The sequence below is a fragment of the Bubalus kerabau genome, chromosome 2, assembly GCF_029407905.1.
Source record: "Bubalus kerabau isolate K-KA32 ecotype Philippines breed swamp buffalo chromosome 2, PCC_UOA_SB_1v2, whole genome shotgun sequence".
NCBI lineage: Eukaryota > Metazoa > Chordata > Mammalia > Artiodactyla > Bovidae > Bubalus > Bubalus kerabau.
In genome coordinates this window covers 47747713-47771433 of record NC_073625.1, presented here as the reverse complement: position 1 = coordinate 47771433, position 23721 = coordinate 47747713, and the positions used below count along the sequence as shown (strand labels likewise).

Here is a 23721-nt window from a genome sequence, read left to right as displayed (position 1 = left end):
CTGAAATTAAGCCAGAGGGCTGACAAGACTGGCTGCACATCCCGGGTTCCTGTCAAGGTGCCTGTGCCCCTCGAGGACTCTGGGGTCATTTACAGTTAAGGACTTTATTTCTGGGGTGGGGGTTGAGGGTGTGTGTTTGTTTTTACTTTCAAACTCCTTAGGAAAGGAGAAGTAGCATCCTTGACGTGTATCAGGCCGTGTCTGTTTCACGTCTCCACAGAAAGGCATTGCCCAGCACCAGTCGGGGGAAGGCGGGGTGGGTCATGTTTTTTAAGCTTGCTTTGCTGAGGATAAAGCAGTATGTGGGGTTTAATTGTCTGAGGTAATATTTTCCAAAGTGCGGTCTCTGAAACTCGAGTGATACAGATACGCTCCGCCAAAAAATGGAGGCTGTGTGTGATCAGTCAGATGTGGGAAGCCTTAAAGAAAGGGGGTTAGGGGGCTTCCCTGCTGGTCCAGTGGTTAAGACTCTGCGCCTCTAGCTCAAGGGGCAAGGGTTTGATCCCTGGTCGGGGAACTAAGATTCCACATGTCACTAGGTTGGTTTGTTTGTTTAAAAAAAGATGGGAAACCTTGCATGATCTAATCCTCCTGGAGGTTGACAACATACCTTACTGTGTAAATGGCAAGAGTCCCCTTCGTAAGATGCCTCCGTTTGTCAGTTTTACTTGACCACGTTTCTTTTGTTTTTGTAACACTCGCTGATACTCTTCACAGTGGCTCTTGGTAATGAGATGGGGGGGCTCGTGTAGTCTGGAGTCCCCGGGTCGGAGATTTAGAATTGAGCGACGTGCCAGATGTCTGTAGTGGGGAGCTTCATTTCGGTCTGCTGTGCTCCATAGTTCTTGACCCCAGCAACACTTGTAGTGGGCATGACGTTCACTTGGAGAGTTCTTTCTGTGCACTGGCATAGCCAGAGGAGGCGTTACAGACGTGTGCTTAGCAGACCGAGTGCCAGGGTGTGTTAGGTACAGTCAAGGCTTGCTTTTAGGACGTGGTTGAGAAGAGACAGAGCAGACTTGTTCGTTACACGTTTATCAGCATCAGAAGTTTTTCTCTCCAAACAGCCCTGGAGGCTGTGAAATGGATCTGTAATTTTCCTGGGGCCCTGTGGCGCAGTGGTAGGCAATCTGCCTGCCAATGCAGGAGATGCAGGAGACACAGGTTTGATCCCTGGGTTGGGAAGATCTCCAGGAGGAAGACATGGCAACCAACTCCAGCATTCTTGCTTGGGAAATCGCATGGACAGAGGAGCCTAGCGGGCTACAGTCCATGGGGTCACAGAGTCAGACACGACTGAACATGCACGTGCTGATTTGAATCCTGAAGTTGATGTGTGAGAGCCAGGTTTTGGCTGGTTGACAAGTGAGCCCTGATGCCCCCAAGAATCCACGTTGTGTTGTGGTGCTGTGGGTCTTAATGGCTTGTTGCCTTTACATTTTATGGGAAGAAGTGATAATATCCTAGTGGTCTTCCTAGGTCTCAGGATGGTTCTTGTGATCGTCATGGTTCCTCATCTCAGGGAGTTTTCAGTTGAATTGAGGACTTGTCTGCCTATTGCTAATCTGGGCACCAGCCAAGGGTGCGTCGATGCAGGGGCTCGGTGTGGAAGGGTCCTCCCAGCCAGGCTGCCTGCCAGCCGTCCCTCTTCCAGTTACTTGCCTCATGTTGAGCGATCACCTGCCACCCTCACCTCCTTCCCCCAGATCCGCACCCCTGCTGCACACATGCCAAGTAGGCCTGAAAGAAGAATGAGAGAGTGCTTAGGTGGGAGACGTAGGGCTTCTCTAGGTGATTTCGGGAGTTTTCCAAAAGGAGGAGGTGGTACCCGGTGTTTATTATTATAGCAAGTCTATTACCAGTTTATGCCCCCAAACATGTAATCGTTGTATTCCAGATACTAACTTAGTCCTGACTTTGGGAGCAGGTTACATTCCAGGAATTTGTGTTTATTGTTTATAACTGGGGACCTGTTTTCTCACTGGAACAACTGGATGGTTAAGTTCCCTAGGCTGATCCATAGGAACTTACTTTTAAACTCATCATCTCTGAGGGTTGGTAGAGTTGGACGCATCACTTTTGTCCCCCAGTGATGTGACATTAGGAACTGGGAGGCTGTTGACCAGACGCCCTGTCGCTGTTTGGGCCGGGTTGGGATGGTTGGGGAGTTTGGGTCTCCTGGGCCAGCTCTCTAGATGGCCGCTTCCAGCCTCAGTCACCAGCCCCCAGCCCCCAGCCCCCCAGCCCTGTTTCACCAGGCAGTGTCTGGAAACCTCTGAAGGGAGCGTGGTTAGGAGCTGGGTGAGGAAGGTCCGAGAAGGCCTGGGATTTAGTCCCAGCTAGGCTTTGCCTGAGTCTTGGAGGTGGGGCGGGGCGGGATGGGGGGGGCGCAGATTCTCTTTGCTTTGTGCCTTTACACACTCAACTTTGTACCCGTGTCGACTTTGTGGGAAATGCAAGTTTGGTGTTACGGAAAATTCTTCCCCGTGTTCCTTGATGTCTACAAGGGTCCAGTGTGACATGCTCAGAAGGGAGCCACGGGAGTACTTGCTCGTTTAGACCCTTGTTCAGAAGGGTCAGGCACCGCACCGAGGCGTAGCATGCGTCCATCACCCTCCGCCTGCAGCCTCACAGCGTCTTCCTTCCGGGCCACACAGCCTGGCTTAAGGCTCTCTTTCCACTAGATGGGGCTGGACTGAGACTCAGCGATTCCTCATGCGGGAGAGGGAACCTTAGAAGAAACCCTGGTCCGTATGGCAGCGTCGGGCCTCAGCTCGTGTGTAAAAGAACCCCCCTCTCCCCAATGCCCCAGCTGGTTTTGACTGTTTTCTACCGCGTCTGATTTTCCTGCAGTGCCACTGGGCTGACTCCAGAACACGTGTGTATATGAATGCTTAAGTAGTGAAGGGGGTTTTCCTGGCCTGTTTTGTCCCTTCTTTCTCTGTTCTCATCTGCTGTAAAAGGTGAGTAGGTGCTTACAGCAGAGATCTTCTGGCCTACATATAAGATGCCCTTCTATTTACGGGTAAGCAGAACGATAAAAATAACTGGCTCTATGGTGAATCAGTGGAATTTTACTGACTCGCTCCCCAAATGCGTCTGCAGCGTCCTCCAGGAGCGCTGGCACCCTCTCTCTCGAGATTGATTCTCCCCTGTAGTTTTCCCGTTCGCTAACGTTTCCCTGTTCTTGTGCTTTGCTGCCAGCATCAGGCCCAGGCCAGCACCCTGACCCCGTTCTTGCATGTAGGTGCTTCATGACGGGGTCTCAAGGCAGGACTGTTCTGGTCTCGCTCTCTTTTTCGGTGGCAGTGTCCCAAGATGTGTAAGCGTTCTGCAGCAGGTTTAGTGGTTTTTCAAATGTACGAGACCCAATAGATATCAGAAGAAACGGGGGCTTTTCCATGCCGAGGGTGGTTTGAAGGCCAACAGTCCACTGCCTCAGGGAAGCCTGAATCCGGCAGGCTTAACCCATGCAGTCTAGGCAGTGGCGCTCACTTGGATCTGTTTCTTCTCTTCAGAAAGGCTTGACGACGCTGCACGGCTAGGCTGCAGAGCCCTCTCCTCCCCCCACCCCCTCACCCACCCCACTCGCTGTGAGCGGCTGCGCGCTTCACTGGAAATTTCCACTCGTCTGCCGGGGGGGAAGGGGAGGCCGTGAGCGCGTGTGTGGCTCTGTCTGAGAGAGACAGACAAAGAACGTAACTCACACTCAAGCAGGCACTTTTTATGGAAAACTTGTAAATGCAGGGTGAAGACAAAAGTGAAATGAAAACCAAATACACCCTTTCCATACAGGAGCATGGCAGGAAGGCACGTTTCTTCCCCCCGCCCCTTGGGTGGGCCGGGGGCTGGCAGCCAGCTGAGCCTTGTGTCAGGAGGCGACTGAGTGGTCCCCGGGCTCGTCACATAGAAAGGAGGAGCCGAAAGGATGCTCGGGGCTGCTGGCTCCCTCCAGAAACCGGGCTGGGCTGGAGCGTCCTGGTGGTGCTGGGCTCAGCCCGTCCTGGGGAAGCCCTTGTTGATGGGGTCTTCTCTGGTCTCTGTGGGGTTTTGTAGTGGAGAGCTTTGTAGTGAGTGTCTTCAGAAATACACAGGAGGGTGAATTATCACCTTCAAGACCATGTGGGCAGTTCTGCCCACGAGACGGCTCCCCCGTTTCTCCAGCTTTGGAACATGGGACTCTGTGATGAGAAATGCACTCTTGTATTGGACCGTTTTTTGCCTTTTCTCTCCTTGAAAGTGAAAGTGTTAGTTGTTCACTCGTATCTGACTCTTTGCGACCCCATAGACTTTAGCCCACTAGGCTCCTCTGTCCATGGCATTCTCCAGGCCAGAATCCTGGAGTGGGTGGCCATTCCCTTCTCCAGGGGATCTTCCCAACCCAGAGATCGAACCCAGGTCTCCTGCATTTCAGATTCTCTGCTGTCTGAGCCACCAGGGAAGCCCCTTTCTCTCCCTGTCTGGTATCAGTCATCTCCTGGCTCTACTTCTGCAGAGCTGGTGCCGCATAAAACCCTAGTGCTTTTCTGTGGAAAGGCGAGATGCTGGGATTAAGCTCGTGTCTGCCTTGCGGATAAAGTGATCCTATCATTAGAACCACACGTGGGAAAAACACACCTTGAAGTGCCAGCACCACCGGGTTTTGTGTTGAAGGCAAGGGCAGTACTTACCCTGCCTACCTGGTACACAGAACCATTTCCCTGGTGTCACTGAAAGCATGGTTGAAGATCCTGGGAGTATGCAGTATGATTAGACTTCAGATTACTACACTGGATTTTTCCAAAGTGATCCATTCATTTTATTGATTTCATCACTGATTGGAGTAAATGGGGAGAAGGGAGAACTAGCTATTTGGAGAACTTGATTTCTTTTTTCCCCCCTTATTGAAATGTCAGCTTTGGGGCCCGTCGAGACCAGGCAGTTACAGTCATAATTCTGAACTTCCTTGAGCGAGGAGCTTATCGTGAGAATGGAGGTGACGAAAGAGTCACCATGTGATGTGACATTGGGGGTCTGCGTTCTGACCCTGCCTAGCTGGTTTAGGGCAGGTAGCCCACGTGGATAATCTCATTGTGGGTAAAAGAGGGGCAAAGATTCCTCTGGAGACATGGAGCCCCTCTTTTGGCGCCTTCCTTAGAACAGCCCTGAAGCTGAAGCTCCAATACTTTGGCCACCTGATGCAAACACCCCAACTCATTGGAAAAGACTCTGATGCTGGGAAAGATTAGGGCAGAAGAGGCTGACAGAGGATGAGATGGTTGGATGGCATCGTCGACTCAATGGCCATGAGTTTGAGCAAACTCTGGGAGATGGGGAAGGACAGGGAAGCCTGGCATGCTGTAGTCCATGGGGTCGCAAAGAGATGGATATGACTGAACAAGAATGAGAACAGCTTCTCATCTGAATTTCAGAATGGCCTCTCCATGGCGGATTTCAGTGGGAGGGTGTGCTGAGGTCATTTTGTTAGCCACACTCCCATCTCTACAGGTCTGTCCTGGACCTGTGCTTTCACGGGAGAAGGATCCTTGCAGGCATCAGAAGCTGCCCAGGCCTACAACCCTGAGTAGGCTGTTGCTGAGCCTCACGTCCTCACGTATAGCAAGTCCCACGGTCATTCCTCAGGTCTCCTGTGGTTAGAAACCCCAGCAGCCAGGAGTCGGTGTCCATGACCGATGTGTCCCTTCCACAGCCTTCGGCAGGACAGGAAGATGTGCGCGGGTTGTGGAAGACTGGGTCTCCGCCAGCACAGCGGTCCTGTGACTTCTGTGCCCAGTCGGACTCAGGTCAAGGCCATGAGTGCCTCATCTTTTTAGTCTGCTGAGCTTTGTCCATCATCGATGGTCACTGACAAGTTAAGTTTGCCCAAGACAAGTCAGTGAGAAAAAGAGTATGTCCTGGCAGAACTGGTCAGGGCACCCCTGTGTGGAGAAGCCACGGTGGACTGTTGATTTATGAGCTTGGACTGCTAAGGCAGACAGAGATTGTTCTGGACCCTGGCTTGGTTCCCTTGTGGTGGGGAGCGGCAGCTTGGTTCCCAGGGGGTAGGATCGGGGTGGGGGGAGATGGAGGAGATCAGAGGTTCAGCTCTGGCCCAGGAGTGTTGACTGCAGCAAGACCTGCCCATCTGTGAGCCACGCCTCCCCTTCCCTGTGGTGGTGGTGTTTCCTTTTGGTGGAAATTTCCATGATGTAATGAGGAGCATGGGAGTGGAAGCTGTCTTTGCCCACATGGGCCCCGGGCGTAGATGAGCAGGGTGATAAGCGTGAAATGAGTGTCACAGCTGTGGTTGTGGGCACAAGCCCATTTGCATCTTGGCCAGTGCTTTTGTCTGGAGTTGATTGCTGGGTGCGTGTGACTGGGAGAGGGAAAGCAGAATAGGTAAAAAGAAGGTGAAGGCTGGGGGGTTTGGAAGTCACAGAGCCTCACCCCTGCCGCACAAAGCCAAGCTTAGGCTCTCCAGGCCTTTTTCTTGGGCTTTTTCTTTATCCTTGAGAACCCTCCAAAAGGCTGGTTGCTGTAATTTGGACTGAGAGGGAGCCATGGGGGTCTGGAGCCTGCCTCTCACCCTGTGACCCAGTGCAGCTCAGCTGTCTCGAAAGCAGCGGCAGGGGTTGGACTGCATCGTCTCTGTGGTCTCCTCCAGCCCTTCCGTTCTCTGATTCTTTAACCCTCAGGTTCCAGAGCTCTCGGTGGCTGTTAGAATTCTGGCAGTGGCCACTTAGTAAGCTGAGTGACCTTGAACGAATGACTTAATCGGTGTGAAATTCAAAGGAGGGTATGGCGTAGGAAACCATGTTGAGAGAGGCTGGAGCGCTGGTTGTTGCTGGGGAGAGGCTCGTGGGCCCCAGCCATGCACAGCACGCTTCCGTTGCTCGCACTCCCTGAGTTGCCACGTGGAGTGGAGCGTCCACTTCCTAGCTCTTCTTCAGGAGCTGTTCAAAACAAAGTTCTACCTGAGACGTTTTCCTTTCCGTTTCTGAAATGAGAGGTGTCTGATCCATCTGGCCTCTGGTTTCCATCCTTGGGGATCGTCTTTCCCCTTATCACAAAGTGGCATCCGAAGGCTGGGGTTATTTCTCGGCATTATCTGACGAGTGCCGGTGGACGGGGAGCCCTGCCCAGGAAGCCTGCATGAGAAGTGACTGGTGGCGGCTGGGCTGGTCGCTGGCTGTCGTAAACAAACTCTCTCTCAGAAACTGTTGAGACTTGGAGGCGAGCCCACAGAAACGCCTAGTAGAATGGAAAACGGAAGAAAACAATACTTCTGAACCCCAGATATGGTATTTGAATGACTTGACCATAAGGAAGGGTAGGCTTAACTCACTAGTGCAAGAGATCTCTGTGTACTTTTCTGGAGGGAGGGGACTTGGGACACTTGGGAGCTGGTTGTGGTAGCTGCCGGGGTTGCTGTGTGCCCAGAGCCTGTCAGTCCCTTGCTCATAAGCATCTCCTTCCATAGATTACCCCGTATAGGAGATGGCAGTTCACAGTGCACTTATCAGGCCATCAGGGCTTTAAGTGGAGCAAAGCAAAAAGAGGACACTTCTAGGGGACCCTGAGCAAAAGGGAGCTCAGAGAGCATATGCGTATATATTTAAAGTAAAACTCCCTGCTGTAGGATTAAGCACAGTGGGATATTGACTGGCACAGGGTGAGGTCACAGCTTGTCCATGGCATTCTGATGACTACAGGATGAAAGAACGAATGGATTACAAGGGAAGAGAGATGCTGGAGGCCATGCTGAGCGAGTGAGTTCCCAGCCCTGGCCACCAGGTGGCATAATTATTTGGGGGTTGGAGGAGTGGGTACTGTGCTGGGGGTGGACAAGGAGAAGGTAATTTAAGGGCGATTACACTTACTTTTGGAGAAGACAGTGGCACCCCACTCCAGTACTGTTGCCTGGAAAATCCCAAGGAGCCTGGTGGGCTGCTTGAGCCCATGGGGTCGCTAGAGCCGGACACGACTGAGTGACTTCACTTTCACTTTTCACTTTCCTGCATTGGAGAAGGAAATGGCAACCCACTCCAGTGTTCTTGCCTGGAGAATCCCAGGGATGGGGGAGCCTGGTGGGCTGCCGTCTGTGGGGTTGCACAGAGTCGGATACGACTGAAGTGACTTAGCACACTTACTTTGGGCTTCCCTGGTGGCTCAGATGGTAAAGGATCCACCTGCAATGCAAGAGATGCAGGTTCGATCCCTGGGTCAGGAAGATCCCCTGGAGAAGGAAATGGCACCCCACTCCAGTATTCTTGCCTGGGGAATCCCATGGACAGAGGAGCCTGGTGGGCTCCAGTCCATGGGGTCGCAGAGAGTTGGAAAAGACTGAGCGACTAACTCTTTCCGCACTTATTTCTTAGGCTCTAATTCAGAGCCTTATCAAGATAAGTAATCAGTAATTAGCCGTTGAACAAACGAGCAGTTCTTCAGTTGGGTGATTGCAGTACTGTTGCCTGCTATGTGGAGTAGAAATAAACAAGTAGAGCTAAACCTTGGAAAGTGTGGCCAGGTTGGTGTGTAACGTTTAGAGGAAGCCCAAATGGTGGTCTCCTCATTGAGCAAATGTGCAATGCAGTGCTTCAAGAAGTTTGCCCAGGTAGTGGAGGAATTGGTGTTTTTATTAATATTTCATTTCTTGAAAAACCTTTGGTATCTTCATCAGCTGTTATTACTCCCACCACTCTGCGTCAAGTCATTCACCAAATCTTGCTCATTCAACTTCTGCATACTGTTTAAAACTCAGCAGCCTTATAGAGGTAGAAATGGCACACAGTGAACTGTGCATACGTGTAAACCCACGAAACCTCCACAATCAAGATGTAGTTTCTTTTACTCTGCAAAATTATTATGAGATTCATCACTGGTATTTATGAACAGTTTATTCCTTTTTATTGCTGAGTAGTATGCCATTTTATGGATATACCACAGTTTGCTTATCAGTTTACATGTTAATGAATATTTGTGTTATTTCTAGTTTGGGGTTGTTAAAAGTTAAGCTGCTATAAACATCAATATACGAGTTGTTCTTTGGGTGTATCTAGGAATGTAAATCTCGGAATGGAATGGCTTGATCATAATGGCTGCTGCTGCTACTGCTAAGTTGCTTCAGTCGTGTCCGACTCTGTGCGACCCCATAGATGGCAGCCCACCAGGCTCCCCCGTCCCTGGGATTCTCCAGGCAAGAACACTGGAGTGGGTTGCCATTTCCTTCTCCAATGCAGGAAAGTGAAAAGTGAAAGTGAAGTCGCTCAGTCGTGTCCGACTCTTAGCGACCCCATGGACTGCAGCCCACCAGGCTCCTCCATCCATGGGATTTTCCAGCCGAGAGTACTGGAGTGGGGTGCCATTGCCTTCTCTGGATCATAATGGCAGATATATGTTTTATTTTTTAAGAGAATGCCAAGCTGTTTTCCGAAGTTGGTCACATCATTTTGCATTCCCACTGGCAGTGTATGAACGTGCCCATTCCTCTGTCTGCTCACCAGCACTTGCTATGGTCGTTCTAATAGGTCATTCTTTGTGGTTTATCCATTGGGCCATTCTCGTAGGTAACTCTTTGTAGTTTTAGTTTGTATTTCTCTGATGAGTAGTGGTGTTAAGCATCTTTTCATACACTTCTTTGCCATTGTATATCTTCAGCGAAATGCCTCTTCAAATTGTTGGTGCATTTTTTTAGAATAGTTTTAAATTAAACTTGGAAAGGTTTTAATATTCTAGAAATAGCCCTCTATCAAATATGAGATTTGCAAGTCCCAGTGTATGGCTTATCTTTCTATTATCTTAAAGAGTCTCTTTCAAAGAGCAGTTTTTAATTTTGCCGAGGCCTAAAATATCAAATTTTTCTTTTATGGAAATTGTGCTTTTGGTGTCTTGTCTAAAGAATCTTTGCTTAATCCAGGGTCACAAGGATTTTGTCTCAGGTTCCCTTCTAGTTCTATAACGTTATGTTTTATGTTTAGATCTGTGTTCTATTTTGAGTTAATTTTTGTGTATGGTACAAGTATGGATCAAAGAGTTCATTTTTTGGTCTGTGGATATCAAATTGTTCCTGTATCTTTTGTTGAAAGGGTCTGTCCTTTATTTTTTGAGTTGCCTTGGCACCTTTGTCACGAATCAGCATACTTACGTGTATGGATCTAATTCCGAACTCTTTTCTATTGATCTGTTTGTCTTATCTTCATGCAGGTACCTTACTGCCTTGATTACCACAGCTTCATAGTAAGTCTTGAAATCAGGTAATGTTAGTCCTTCAACTTTATTCTTTATCAAAGTTGTGTTGGCTGTTCTTGGTCTTTTGAATTTCCTTATGAACTTAAGAATCAGTTGTAAATTTCTAACAAAAAGTCTTAGGATTTTGACTGGGATATTTTTGGCTCTTTAGATCAGTTTGGGAGAATAGACATCTAAATAAAATGAATCTTCTACCTATGAGCAAAGTATACCTCTCCATTTATGTAGATTTTCTTTAACTTCTTTCAGCAGTGTTCTGTAATTTTAGTGTAGAAGTCTTGCACATCTTTTGTCAGATTTATTGCTAAATATTTCATTTATAATTTCAAGGTCTGGTTATCTGTTGCTAGTATATAGAAATACAGTTGATTTTTGTTTATTGATCTTGTATCTTGCTAAACTAGAGTTTTGATATCTTTTTTATAAGCTTCAGATTTTTCTGTATACATAATTATGACATCTGCAAAAAAGATGGTTTTCCTTTTTCCGTATCGATCTAGATGCCTTTTACTCTTTTGCACTTCAGTAAAATGTTGGATGGAAGCAGTGAGAGTAGACATTCTTGCTTGTTCCCTTTCTTAGGGGGAAGGCACCTAGACTTTGACCAGTTAGTATGATGTTGGATGTGGGGTTTTCCACAGATGCTCTATATAAGGTCATAGAAGATTCCATCTTTCTGTAGTGTGCTGAGGGTTTTATCAGGAATGGATATGGGGTTTTGCTAAATCCTTTTTGCATCTATTGGAGTGATCACATGGCTTTTAAGCTTGTTAATATGATTGATTTCATTCATGTTCAGATGTTTAAGCCAATCTTGCCTTCTTGAACTAAATCCTACTTGGTCAGGATATATTGTTCTTTTTATTTATTATAGTAGTCAATTTGCTAGAGGTTTGTTTAGAATTTTTTCATTTATGTTTATGAGGGACACTGGTCTGTTTTTCTTTTCTTTTTAAAAAAGTGTCTTTGTCTGATCTTGCTTCCAGGGTAATGCTGACTTCTTAGGACAAGTTCAAAAGTGTTTTCCTACTTCCCAGGTCAGTTTGTGTCAGAATTGATATTTTTTTCTTAAATATTTGGTGGAGCTCACCAGTGAAACTATTTGTGCCTGTAATCTTTATGGGAAGATTTTAAATTACAAATTTAATTTCATTGATAGATACAGGGCTGGTCAGGTCATCTGTTTCTTCTTGAGTGAGTTTTGATAGTATTTTTTCAAGTCATTTCACCTTTCTTATTCCCAAATATCAGTGATCTGTATCTTAACTCTTTTTCCTAATCAATCTGATTGGAGTTGTATCAGTTTTATCGATCTTCTCAGTGAGCTAGTGTTTGGTTTCACTGATGTTCTCTTTCGTGTTTCAGAGGTTTCTGCTCTGATTTTTATTTTGTTTTTTGGTCTTATTTGTATTTAATTTGCTCTTCTTTTTCCATTTTCTCAAGGTGGAAGCTGAAATCATTAATTTGAGATCTTTTTTCTTTTCTTACCTACACGTTTAGTGCTGTAAATTTATTGCTAAGCACTACTTTAGTGGCATTCTCCAAATTTTCATGTGTTGTTTTATTTTCATTCAGTCAGAGTCCTTTGTAATTTTCCTTTTGATTTCTTCTCTGACCCATAGGTTGTTTAGATGCATGTTTAGTTTCCACATGTTTGGGGGATTTTTCTCAAGATCTGCATGACTCAAGTCCCTTTAGATTTACTGAGACTCATTTTATGGCCCAGAATATGGTCATCCTTAGTAAATGTTTTATACGCCCTGAGAACAGGTATGTGTAATATCTTGCTGTTGTTGGGTGGAGGGTTCAATAAATATCAGATCCAGTTGGTTGAGTGGTGTTCGCTTGTTCTGTATCCTTGCTGATGTTCTGTGTACTAGATCTGTCAGTCACTGAGAGGCATGTTAGAAGTTTTCAGCTCTAGTTGTGGACTTGTCTCTTTTCTTCGTTTCTGTTAGTTGTTACTTACTGTATGTTGAAACTGTTACCTCTACGTACACATGGAGGGTTATTGTGTCTTCTTGGGGCACCCATCTTTCTGTATTGTCTCCTTTTTCCCCTGATAATTTTTTGTTGTTGTTCAGCGGTCTCCTTGGTCTGATATTACTGTAGCTACTTGAACTTTCTTTTGATTAGTGTTTTTGCATGATATGTTTTTCTATCCTTTAACTTTTAATTATTTTTACTTGATTGGCTTTCCCACTAAGCTTGTGAATGGTCACATGTGAGGTTAGGAAGTTTCCTTACAAGTTTTGAACGCTGAGTTTGTGCAGAATTACACAAAATGCCATAGTTAGTCTAATAACTTTCTTCCTTGCTGAGTTTGTTCATTTTCAGTTTGGTCTTTCCTGCTTTCTGCGAGAATTCCACCCTTCAGGCTAACACATCACGGTGAGGTATTCACTGTGGATCTGACGTGTGTTAGCCTGTGTTCAGGGTGCTGGGGGTGTAGTGACAAAGTCCTCCTTCCTAGGGCCATTCTGTTTTAGTGCAGTGAGCCCGACTGTAAACAAACACACTATCGGTGGTGATCAGGTGCGGGTGGGGGTAACAGAACCACAGCGTCAGAAAGGGAGGGGAGAGCAACCGAGGCCGGGTGGGTGGGGCAGCAGGCCTCTCAGACAAGGTGACTCTTGGACCGAGATGCGGTGAAAGTGAGGGACGGGCCGTGTGGACCTGGGCGAAGAGCATTTCCGGCAGAGGCACAGTGCCTGCAGAGACCTTGGATAGGAATATGCCTGGGAGGAGAGTGTGGCCGGAACCAAGTAAGTGATGTCAGAGGTCATCGTAGCCAGCTGGAACACTGAAGAATTCTGAAATACCACCCTGAAAACTGTCCGTTTAACAGCACTGTGGTCCAAACTAAATAGCACAAGGGAGGCTTAAATTTTTAGAACTGAGGGGTGGGGTGGGCAGGGAATAGAGACGCTTCTTCCTTTGTATCCGCGTACAGACAACCCCTGATAAAGTTATTCATCTTTTAAGACCAGTGAGCTGTAAGAGATCCTTATCTGTTGTTAGTCTGGTCTGAGTAGATGAATGTTAAATTCTTTTCTCTCACCACGATTCAAGTTATTTTCTTTTTGTTCCTTGTCAGTTCTTGAAGGTACCGAATGGCCTTAGATGAGTACTAAGTGAGTAAGTGAATAAGTGAAGTCGCTCAGTCGTGTCTGACTCTTTGCGACCCCATGGACTGTAGCCTGGGTCCATGAGACTCAGGGATCGAACCTGGGTCTCCCACATTGTAGACGGACGCTTTACCATCTGAGCCACCAGGGAAGTCTTAGCGACCCCATGGACTGTAGCCCACCAGGCTCCTCCGTCCATGGGATTCTCCAGGCAAGAGTACTGGAGTGGGTTGCCATGTCCTTCTCCATAGATGAGTCTTAGGCCTCTCTTAATCATTCTCCTTGTTTGTGAATATGGCTTATGGTTCTCATAGGTGCATCAAGTCACTTGTAAAATTCTTTGGGAAATGAGAAGACTTGTAGATGTTTTCACAAAAAGTGTCAACTCATGGTTTGGAAAATTCAGTAGAGTGAATGGGAAAGGGAGGTTGGGCATGCTGCTGCACTTGCGTTTAACTGGTCCGCTGGCAGTTTCTTTTGTGACAAAGATGGGTATCTGTGGGTAGTTGATGTCTTTATGTGGGGAGACATAAAATGAAAACATTGACCAAGATTGTGAAATCGCTGTATTTCCGAATGCAGCCGTTCACACATGTTTATTTTATTGCAGGTACTTCTTGGTGGACTTTTATGCACCAACAACAACTGTTGCAAGCATAATGGAGCACTTGTCTAGAGACATTGACGTGATTAGACCAAATGTTGTAAAACACCCTCTGACCCAGGAAGTGAAAGAATGTGAAGGGATCGTCCCGGTGCCACTTGAAGAAAAGCTGTATTCCACCAAGAAGAGGAAGTGAGAAGGCACTACACTTTAGCCTCCTGTTTAATTCTCTCACTTTTGAGCACCAAGGATAGATAATGTACAGGCTTGATCTTTATATCTGAGGGTGCTGTTGGCACGGTTGGATTTTCCCGAGGTACTTTTAGCTCTTGGTCCTCTTTGCTATGAGAACTGGGGGCTGACTTCCTTAGGGCCGCTTGGTAATCTTTGGCACCAGCACGTCCTCCTTGCTTTCACTTCATGAGTATAATTTGTCAGTGAGAACTTCCTGCCCAACAGCAACACTAACCCCAGTTTGAAGAGCAAAGCTCATAAAAACTACTTTGGATTGCATGGTCATTATTCACACTGTATACACCCATGCAAAATAAAATTTTAAGACCACTGTATTATACGTGTCACTTTCGATCTGAGTGAAAGTGTGTGATTTTTTTAAAGACCCTTCGCCTCTTGGCCCTCCATGGCACTGTGCACCAGCTGAGGCCTCAGACACAGCTCCAGTCCGCCCAGACTGCTGGTAGTGTTGGGAGGAGCCCAGGTTCAAGCCTGGGAGAAGCCGGGGCGCGGGCAGGTAGGGTGCGTCTGCTCCTTGACCCCTGGGCAGTGCCTGCTCCTCTGCTCATCCTTGCGGCGGGCGCTGCTCTTGGGGAAGGGGCGCGTGCCGGATGGCAGTTGGCGGTGGCCCTGCGTCCTGTTGTTTCTCTGCCACTAGCACTGCCCGCTCCCCACCCCTCAGCCCCACAGGCCTCTTTGGGGAAGTCGTCACCTCTGAATTCTGCACCCCGTCGCTTTTCCCCGCCACCCTGATGGCCTGGAGGCTGATTGCTGTTGAGTTGGAGATGCCTGAAGTGCTAGCTGGTGCCAGTGCCTGTGGCCTGCGGCACGCTGAACTCTTAAGTCTGGGGCACTTATTAGAAGATGCATCTTTTTTGTTGTTGTTTTTATTTGATACTTATAGACCTTTTTTTTTTTTTAAAAAAAACGTCCTGGAAGTAAAAACACAAGCTTGAAGAGTTTCTTTATGTTGGCAGAGGAGAAATTGGGTTTTTGAAATGTTATACTTTGAGACTTAGAAGCAACCAGTCTTTGCTTGAAATTGATTGAATTAATTTACTTAGCAAATCAAAATGCAGGATGGCCAATTAAATGTGAATTTCAGCTAAATGACAAGTCAGCTTTCACATTAAGTATGCCCCCAATATTACATGGTAATACACTTATACCAAAAAAAAATGATGCATTGTCTATTTGTGTCTATTTGACATTCAGATTTACCTGGGTGTCCTGTATATTCTGTGTGGTTAGCTTTAGTAGAACTCACATAAAAGAATAAACAATACCAAGCCAGAGAAAGCAAAGCTGAGAAGCAAATGAAGTCAGCGTCCAGCATTCTGACTTCTCGGCTGACTACATTGGCAGGGAGGCAAATGACAGACGAGAACACAGCAGGCATGCTCTAATTTGCCTCAAGCCCTTCTTCTCTCAACCTACTAGAAAACCGATCAGGAGACCAACTGAGATTTCATGTCTGGTCAGTCCCAGAGAATTTGTTCTTTGAGCCTGAATTTACACCCCAGTCTGAGAATTCTCCTTCACCAAGTTGCATGTATGTCCCTGGTGGCTTAGATGGCAAAAAATTCACTTGCAACGCAGGAGACCGGGTTCAATCCCTGGGTCAGGAAGGATCCCCTCGAGAAGGAATGGCAACCCACTCCAGTATTCTTGCCTGGAGAATCCCATGGATGGAGGGGCCTGGCCGGCTAGAGTCCCTGGGGTCGCAAAGAGTAGAACATGTGTGAGCAACTCACATCTTGACTTTCTTGGTCTCTGCCCCAGGCCTGGCGAGCTGAGGGCCCAGGTTCCCTGGCAGTGGGATACCTTCCGTGGCGAGTGAGGATGGGTGAAGATGGAAAAGTCTCTGTATCTCCTCCCAGCGGCTGGTGCATTGGAAGAAGTTGCCCAGCCTTTCCATCTTCCCAGAGCAGGGCCCTGCACAGGGTGTCTTGCCCACAACCCAAAGCTTCTGCACCTAGGTTGTTGGGAGAAGTGTCAGTTGCCAAGGTAGATCTCCGGTTGTACTGATTATACAGACAGATCCTGGTAGGGGTGGAGAGGGCGGAGACTGGGCCTCTGCCTCTTCTAACCACGGTGACGGTGACGCTGAAGCACTGACAGATGAGCAAACAGGTGCCTGACTCGCCCAGCTCTGAACTCGCCTGGGGCTGCCTCCCTCCGTGATGCTGCCCTGGATCCTCGGATTCCTCAAGTTGCTTTCTCTTAAAAGAGCCAACTTCCACTTTCTCCAGAGGCATAAAAAGCTATAAAAAAAAGTCTCTTTGAAGAGCAATAGTTCAGTAAAGAGGGTCATTAAGAACTGGACACTGGAAATAAAAGGGATAAAGTAGAGATTATCTGGGAAAATGGGCTACTTCCTGTTTCATTAGGAATTTCCTGAGAGTGCAGGCGCTCAGCCAAGGCTGGAGGGAGCACAGATTCTCTACCAATGGTCTGGGTCTCACAGTTTCACTCAGGTGCTCATGACTGAGGTGCAAGCTTGCGTTTTCCTAGAGTGTGTTTGTTATGTGTGTGCGCCATGCTGCACACACACAGTCTGTACCTCATTTAGCCTCTTCAGCTCAGTGATAAGAGGAGCAGTACCCTTGTTATCTGGATGAGGAAAGAAGACTCCCAAGAGGTTTGACCTTGACCCTGCAACTTCCGAGTGACTGCTCAGATCTTGAGCTGGGGACCCTGACACCATGTTGTCTTATCCCTCTGGTAGCGTGGAGGCTGTCTGTCCTCTCTGGTTATAAACAAGGTACTCTGGGGTTAGCGTGTGCCACGTGCCACGCAGGTGGTAAGCAGCCACCCTTGGGGCCTGGGGGTGGTACTGCCACTTCCTTTTCCTGCACTTGCTGGTCCCCAGGAAGATGGATGGACGCTGTTGGGCATTCCAGGTCACTGGGTGTGTGGAATCTCACGGCACAGTTTAGAGAGTGTTCGGAAGGAGGCTGGCTAAGTAGGACAGCCGTGCGTGTGCCAGTTCCCCCCCTTGGAAGCTCCGGAATGAAGCCACTGTCCCTTCTTTGCTGCCGCCCCCTGCCCCCCCAGACGCTGATTCATAGCTGGACTCTCAGCGCTGAGGGCGACCCTTGCCTGTTGCAGCAGGGCTCGTTTGCAGGTCGTCCCTGGGCTGGGGGAGGGGTCCTCTTGCTCAGGTGGGTGGTGGGCAGGGGTGATGTTTGGGTGGCCCACCCCCTTCAGTGGATGGTGACTTGCAGCGTGCTGGGGATGGAGCTGTGAACAAGACGGTCCTGGGGGCTGATAGTTCGGAAGGCAAAGAACTGTGGGCGCTGCCCTGAAGGGAAAGGGCAGAGGATGTGGGTGGGAGGGGGCGGGGGGTGCTGAGACCCGCGGGATATGGAGCCAGTCACGTGATGTGGTGGTTCCGGCAGAGGGCGCAGCGCCTGCAGACACCTGGACCTGTGAGCTGAGGGGGTGTGATGAGGAGTCGGGCCAGATCTGGGAGGCTGATGGGACACCCTCGAGAATAAATGCAAAGGGGTAGGAGTCTGCCATCTGAAGTGAACTGCAGAAGCCAAAGAAGCCAGGCCTTGGGGTGACTCCACAATTCTGGAGCGCTGCCTCTGGGGGCCTCTTTCTCACACTTGTCACCCTATTCGTGGTCCACTTTGAACAGGATTGAACTTCTAGAAGCACTGCTTTTTGTTTTTGTTTTCTTTGCACGAGGTGGGCTCGAAGGCGGAGAATGAAAGGGAGACTGTAGGCCAGAAAGCTAGTCCCAGGTGTGCCCTGGAAGCTGCTTCGCAGAGACACGAGTCAGGGAAGCACTGGGCAAGCATCTGAGCTTGAGACAATCAAGTCCTGTACCCTGAAATGTCCGCAAGTAAGAACCACTGAGCCCAAGCGAGCTTTTTGCCAAAAGACCAGGTTTGTGTTGATGAAGGTGAAATGCTGATGATAAGAGGTGTTGGAAGCATGAGCTACTCCAGAAGAGCAGTGATCCATCCATCCTGACACAGCTGAGGGACACAAAACACAACTTCAGCAAAAGCTCAGTGTGGGCATTATTCCTTTACCCTCCTCAACACCCTAAGGCGCATATTATACCCATTTTGCAGATGGGGCACCCAAGTGCTAAGATAAGTGACTCTTCCAAGGCAACCCAAAGGCTCAGCAGGTTAAGAAACTGCCTGCAATACAGGAGACACAGATTCATTACCTGGGTGGGAAAGATCCCCTGGAGAAGAAAATAGCAACCCACTTCAGTATTCTTGCCTGAAAGATTCCATGGACAGAGGAGCCTGGTGGGCTCCAGTCCACGGGATCAGACAACTGAGCAGCTAAGTGTGTGCACACATACACCCCGAGATGATTACTGGAAGAGTTGGGACTGGTCATTTAAACGTCCATTTTGGGCACGCCACACCCTTCCAGAGGTAGACACTGCCAGTCTCTGCAGCCCAGACTGTGCTCTGAATGACCTCTGCCCCGGGCCCTTCCCATCCCGCCACCAGACCAGGGCCCCTGGCTTCATCCCTGTAGGAGGGAGAGTGGAGCTGGGACTCCTGGGACCTGCTTTAATCTCAGGTCTTCAAAGGGAAGTCCTGAGAGCATCGGAAGCAAAGTTAGTGTGTACCCTGGAGACCAGGCCTCCTTTTGTCCTGTTTTTTTCCAAACTGCTCTGTCATTTCCCACAGAGCTTTTTCCTCTCCGCATTCCCCGAGGGGTGTGTGTATGGGCGACGCACAGGGCAGGCGCTGCCCTGGGCAGGATACAAAGATGAGTGGGCCGTGACCCTAACCTCGAGGTTGTCACGGATCGGGGAAGGTGGAAATTATTCTGCCCTGATATGAGATGCAAACTGAGTGCTATACGAACAAAGAACTGGATTCCTTAGTCCAGGGAGTGGGGGTGGGGTAGTTTTCCAGCGAAGACGGCCTTCGAGCAGGCACGGGACGTCTCGTGTGGAGCAGGGGTGGACAAACACAAATGCAAGGCATCCCGTTAGTACATGGGTGGACAATGGTGTGACCAGGAAGTCCCTGGGTGGTGGAGATGGGAGGTGCCAAAAATGTGTTTTGGAAACACCTGGGAGCGGGCAGGTGTGGTGTGATGGCGAGAGAGGCGTGGGGTGTGGGACACCCTGCAGATTCAGGGAGGGTCCGAGTTGCCATCAGCTGGTGGAGAGGCCTCTCATGGCTGCCAAGGGTCTCTTGAACTGAAGGGATGACTTCCAAGAGCCAAGAATGAGTCCTGCGCATATTCTTACGCAATGAGCCTCGCGGTGGGCCAGCCCACATGGTGCCCACACGTTGGTTAGAAAGACATGATTCTACCAGTTCCTCACGGAGAAGTACCAAGAGGGCTGAGCAAGGTTTCCGGGTGTCCTCCAGCAGCAGAGTGGACCTGGGAACAGGCTGCCGTGGTGCTGGTGGTGGCAGGTGTCCAGGTCTGTTTGCGAGACTGTCACTGTGGAGAAAACGCAAACGTAGTAGTGGAATGAGCGTAGCAGTTGGGCTTAGAGACCCGCATGGACTGTGTGATCACGGACTGTTTCTTCTTTCAGCCTCCATTGCATGAGCTGCTTTTGAAGAGTCCTTCCAAGTTTGTCCGGCCCTGGCCCAGGTCCCACTGCACAGTCTGCTGGGGCTTGGGGTGTTCGGTCAGTGACTTGAGAACCTGCTGACTGGTGGGATGCAGAGATGGGGAGAGTTTCTCAGAGGCCTCTTCTTTGCACACTCTTCGTCTTCGGGTAAGGATGCCTGTTGTTCCCGTAGCCTGCCAGGGGGTTCGGTGGGGCTGTCGCTCTAATTCTAGACAGAATAGGCGCTGTACTTGACCACAGGGAAACAGCCAAGGGAGCCTCTGAGGCCAGCATGGCCATTGGCTGCCCTTGAATTGCCAGCATTCTTTTTGGCTCTGAGAACAAAGCTTTAAGGCATGTGACTTAGACCCAAACACAAATGCGAGGCATCCCGTTAGTACATGGGTGGACAATGGTGTGACCAGGAAGTCCCTGGGTGGTGGTGAGGTCTGGTTTTGGGAGAGCTGCCCCATAACTACCTATATCAGCCCCTAAATTTATAGTTGTTGTTGTTCAGTCACTAAGTCGTGTCCAACTCTCTGTGACCCCACGGACTGCAGCCTACCAGGCTCCTCTCTCCTTCACTATCTCAGAGTTTACTTAGATTCACATCCACTGAGTCAGTGATGCTATCGAACCATCTCATCCTCTGCCGCCCCTGTCTCCTTTGCCTTCAGCCTTTCCCAGCATCCGAGTCTCTTCCAATGAGGAGTCAGCTCTTCGCATCAGGTGGCCAAAGTATTGGAGCTTCAGCTTCAGCATCAGGTCTTCCAATGAATACAGGGTTGATTTCCTGTTTATAGTACCAGCAGCAATAGCTTGATAACCTTGTATGCTTCCAGCTCCTCTTGACCCAACAGGGAGATTAGCAAAAGTGGAGCTCCTGAAGCCAGACCACGTGTCCAGAGTCCTCAAGACCTTTGGGGTGCTGCAAGGGAGCAGAGTTGTCATCTGCATATTGCAATTGAACCTCTTTCTCCAGAACACTTGGGGCTAAGCTTGCCCCTTCTGGGGCGGGAATTGTGATTTCACTTCATTTCCTGGAGATTTCGCCCTAAGCTGTGGTTGCCTTGTGAGTGGAAAAGACAAGGATGCATTGTCCAGTGGATAATGCCAGAAGTGAGGATTGTATTAATACAAAATGGGTTCTTGAGCTCTCCATGCCAAGTGGGAGACTCCGCTGTGTCCATAAACTCGTATTAATCTGACTTGGGTGGAGCACTGTGTGTCCCTGTGGATCCCAAAGTGTACGCACCTCTTTGTGGAAGATGAGATTTTGCTTTTTGGATGGAGGGTAACTGCTACTATTTACTTTGCCGCCCAAGGTCTGTCTAGTCAAAGCTATGGTTTTTCCAGTAGTCATGTATGGATGTGAGAGTTGGACCATGAAGAAAGCTGCTACTGCTGCTGCTGCTAAGTCGCTTCAGTCATGTCCGATTGTGCAATCCCATAGACGACAGCCCACAGGCTCCTCTGTCCCTGGGATTCTCCAGGCAAGAGTACTAGAGTGGGTTGCCATTGCCTTCTCCCTAGAAAGCTGAGTGCCGAAGAATTGATACTTTTTGAACTATTGTGTTAGAGAAGACTCTTGAGAGTCCCTTGGACTGCAAAGAGATCAAACCAGTCAATCCTGAAGGAAATCAATCCTGAATATTCATTTATAGGACCGATGCTGAAGCTGAAGCTCCATTACTTGGGCCGCCTGATGCGAAGAACTGACTTCTTGGAAAAGACCCTGTTACTGGGAAATATTGAAGGCAGGAGGAGAAGGGGACGACAGAAGATGAGATGGTTGGATGGCATCACCGACTCAATGGACATGAGTTTGAGTAAACTCCAGGAGTTGGTGATGGACAGGGAGACCTGGCATGCTGCAGTCCATGGGGTCACAAAGAGTTGGACATGACTGAACGACTGAACTGAACCGAGGCCTCTCTGAGTGGGAGTCTGATGTATGACGCAGGGAGCCCAAAGGTGGTGCTCTGTGACAACCTGGAAGAATGGACGGGGAGGGAGGTGGGAAGGGGGTTCATTATCCAAAGATTCTGTTTTTATGAATTTAAATTTTGAGTCTCCCAATGTGTCTGTTCCCAGGCAAGGATGAACAGGTGACTTCTTGCTTCAGCTCTTATGCTGTGAATAAGTGTCTTTTCCTCAGTCAATTTAGTGTTGTGATTCTTGCATTTACCTGCTTTTTGTTGGTGATTTTCCTGTGTAAAATGTCCCCTCCACCCACCATTAATGCAGAAATGCTGTCTAGTGTCCCTAAGCACAAAAAGGCTGGGAGGTGCCTTATGGAAAAAATGTGTGTGTGAGGTTGGCTTTGTTCAGGCCCAAGTTATGGTGCTGTTGGCTTTGTCCAATGTTTTTGGTTTTAACTTTTACTGGCATATAGTTGACTTAAAATGTTGTGTTAGTTTCAGGTATACAACAAAGTGAGTCAGTTATACGTATCTGTATATCCACTTTTTTGGGGGGGAATTCTTTTCCTATATATGGATCAACAACATATATTAAGTAAGATGTCATTAAGGGACTTCCTTGTAGCTCAGACAGTAAAGAATCTACCTGCAATTCAGGAGACCAAGGTTTGATCCCTGGGTCAGGAAGGTCCTCTGGAGAAGGGCATGGCAACCCACTCCAGTATTCTTGCCTGGAGAATCCCATGGACAGAGGAGCCTGGCGGGCTACAGTAAGTGGGGTCGCAAAGAGTCTGATACGACTGAATGATGAACACTACTCCTACGAAGATGCTATTAAAATGAAACACACATAAAGCAAGGTTATCTATTGGTGGGTGACACGGCTGTTGTGACCCAAGGCTCACAGGAGCCTAGCCCTGCATCTGCCCTAGGAACAGAGCTCTCCAGTTCTCTAAATCAGCACTAGCAGCTACTTTATATGACAGAAATATCATGGACGATGAGAATGGACTGTATTTGATGCGAGTTTGTGCTTTTTCTGCTGAGCACCTCTTTGGTCGTCCAGTAGTTCTCCAACTTTTATCTGCAATGACGATTTTTATTCCCACCCTTGTTCTTACTCTGTGTGTCTGGCTCGTCTTTCACTGTCCTGCCTTCCCTTCTCATCACACTTGCATTCTCCTTCACCAGCTCCCATCCGCTAGAGTGCCACACATCTACGTGTGCCAGGGACCCGCTCTTTGAAAGGAACACTTTAAAAGAACCTTGGCAGAAGGGTTTGGCGATGTGGCCAGCAAAAGCCTGGACACTGTCCATTTGTGTCTCAGCCTTAGAAGCAGGCAATTTGGTGGGTTTAGTTAAGGCCATGAAAAGGGATAATTAGATCGGCAGTAGAGCAGCCCCTGCCCCCTTCCTTGGGCTCTATATCTCAAGGGTTTTCATCACATGCTCTGAATCAAATATGTTTTAATTACCTTTAAAACAACCGCAAAAAGGGGCTGATTTTATAAAGTAGGCAGTTACAGCCAGTGTTCTGAAAGCTTGTTCCTCTTCCATTCATTTCTTTAAAAAAAAAAAAAAATATATATATATATATATATATATATTTATTTATTTATTTCTGGCTGCACTGGGTCTTTGTGGCTGTGTGCAGGTTTGCTCTCCTTGTGGCAAGTGGGGAGCTTGCCTTATCCCTTATCCCCCCTAATCCCTCCTCTCTAGCTGTGGTGCACAGGCCTCTTATTGTGGAGCACGGGCTCTAGATTGTGAGGGCTTCAGAAGTCACGGCTCCCGGGCTCTGGAGCGCAGGCTCAGCAGTCGCGGCTCCCGGGCTCTGGAGCACAGGCTCAGTAGTTGTGGGGCACAGACTTAGTTGCTCAGAGGCATGTGGGATCTTCCCCGACCAGGGATCAAACCTGTGCCTCCCTCATCGGCAGGTGGATTCTTAACCGCTGGACCACCAGAGAAGTCCCTTCTATTTATTTCTTTCCAAGTGTATATATAATAATGTGGAACAAGTTACATAGTCTGATTTGCAAAATGGCTAGGGAA

At 48.5% G+C, this 23721-nt stretch overlaps 1 protein-coding gene across 3 annotated transcripts in view; it reads left to right on the top strand.

The window, feature by feature from the left end:
* MRPS6 (mitochondrial ribosomal protein S6) overlaps positions 1 to 14528 on the top strand; it is a 64341-nt gene extending 49813 nt beyond the window's left edge. The window contains exons 2-5 of one of the 3 annotated variants that reach the window (XR_008710233.1): positions 10183 to 10215; positions 11214 to 11264; positions 11850 to 11997; positions 13966 to 14101. Coding sequence is in view for 2 of the 3 variants with exons in the window: in XM_055567632.1 (XP_055423607.1) it covers positions 10183 to 10232; positions 13966 to 14155 (240 nt within the window). In the remaining variant the exon portion in view is untranslated. Of the gene's footprint in view, positions 1 to 10182; positions 10233 to 11213; positions 11265 to 11849; positions 11998 to 13965 lie in introns of all 3 variants that reach the window. The other 2 variants (XM_055567632.1, XM_055567631.1) reach the window with 2 other exon arrangements.
* The last annotated feature ends 9193 nt before the right edge of the window (positions 14529 to 23721 follow it).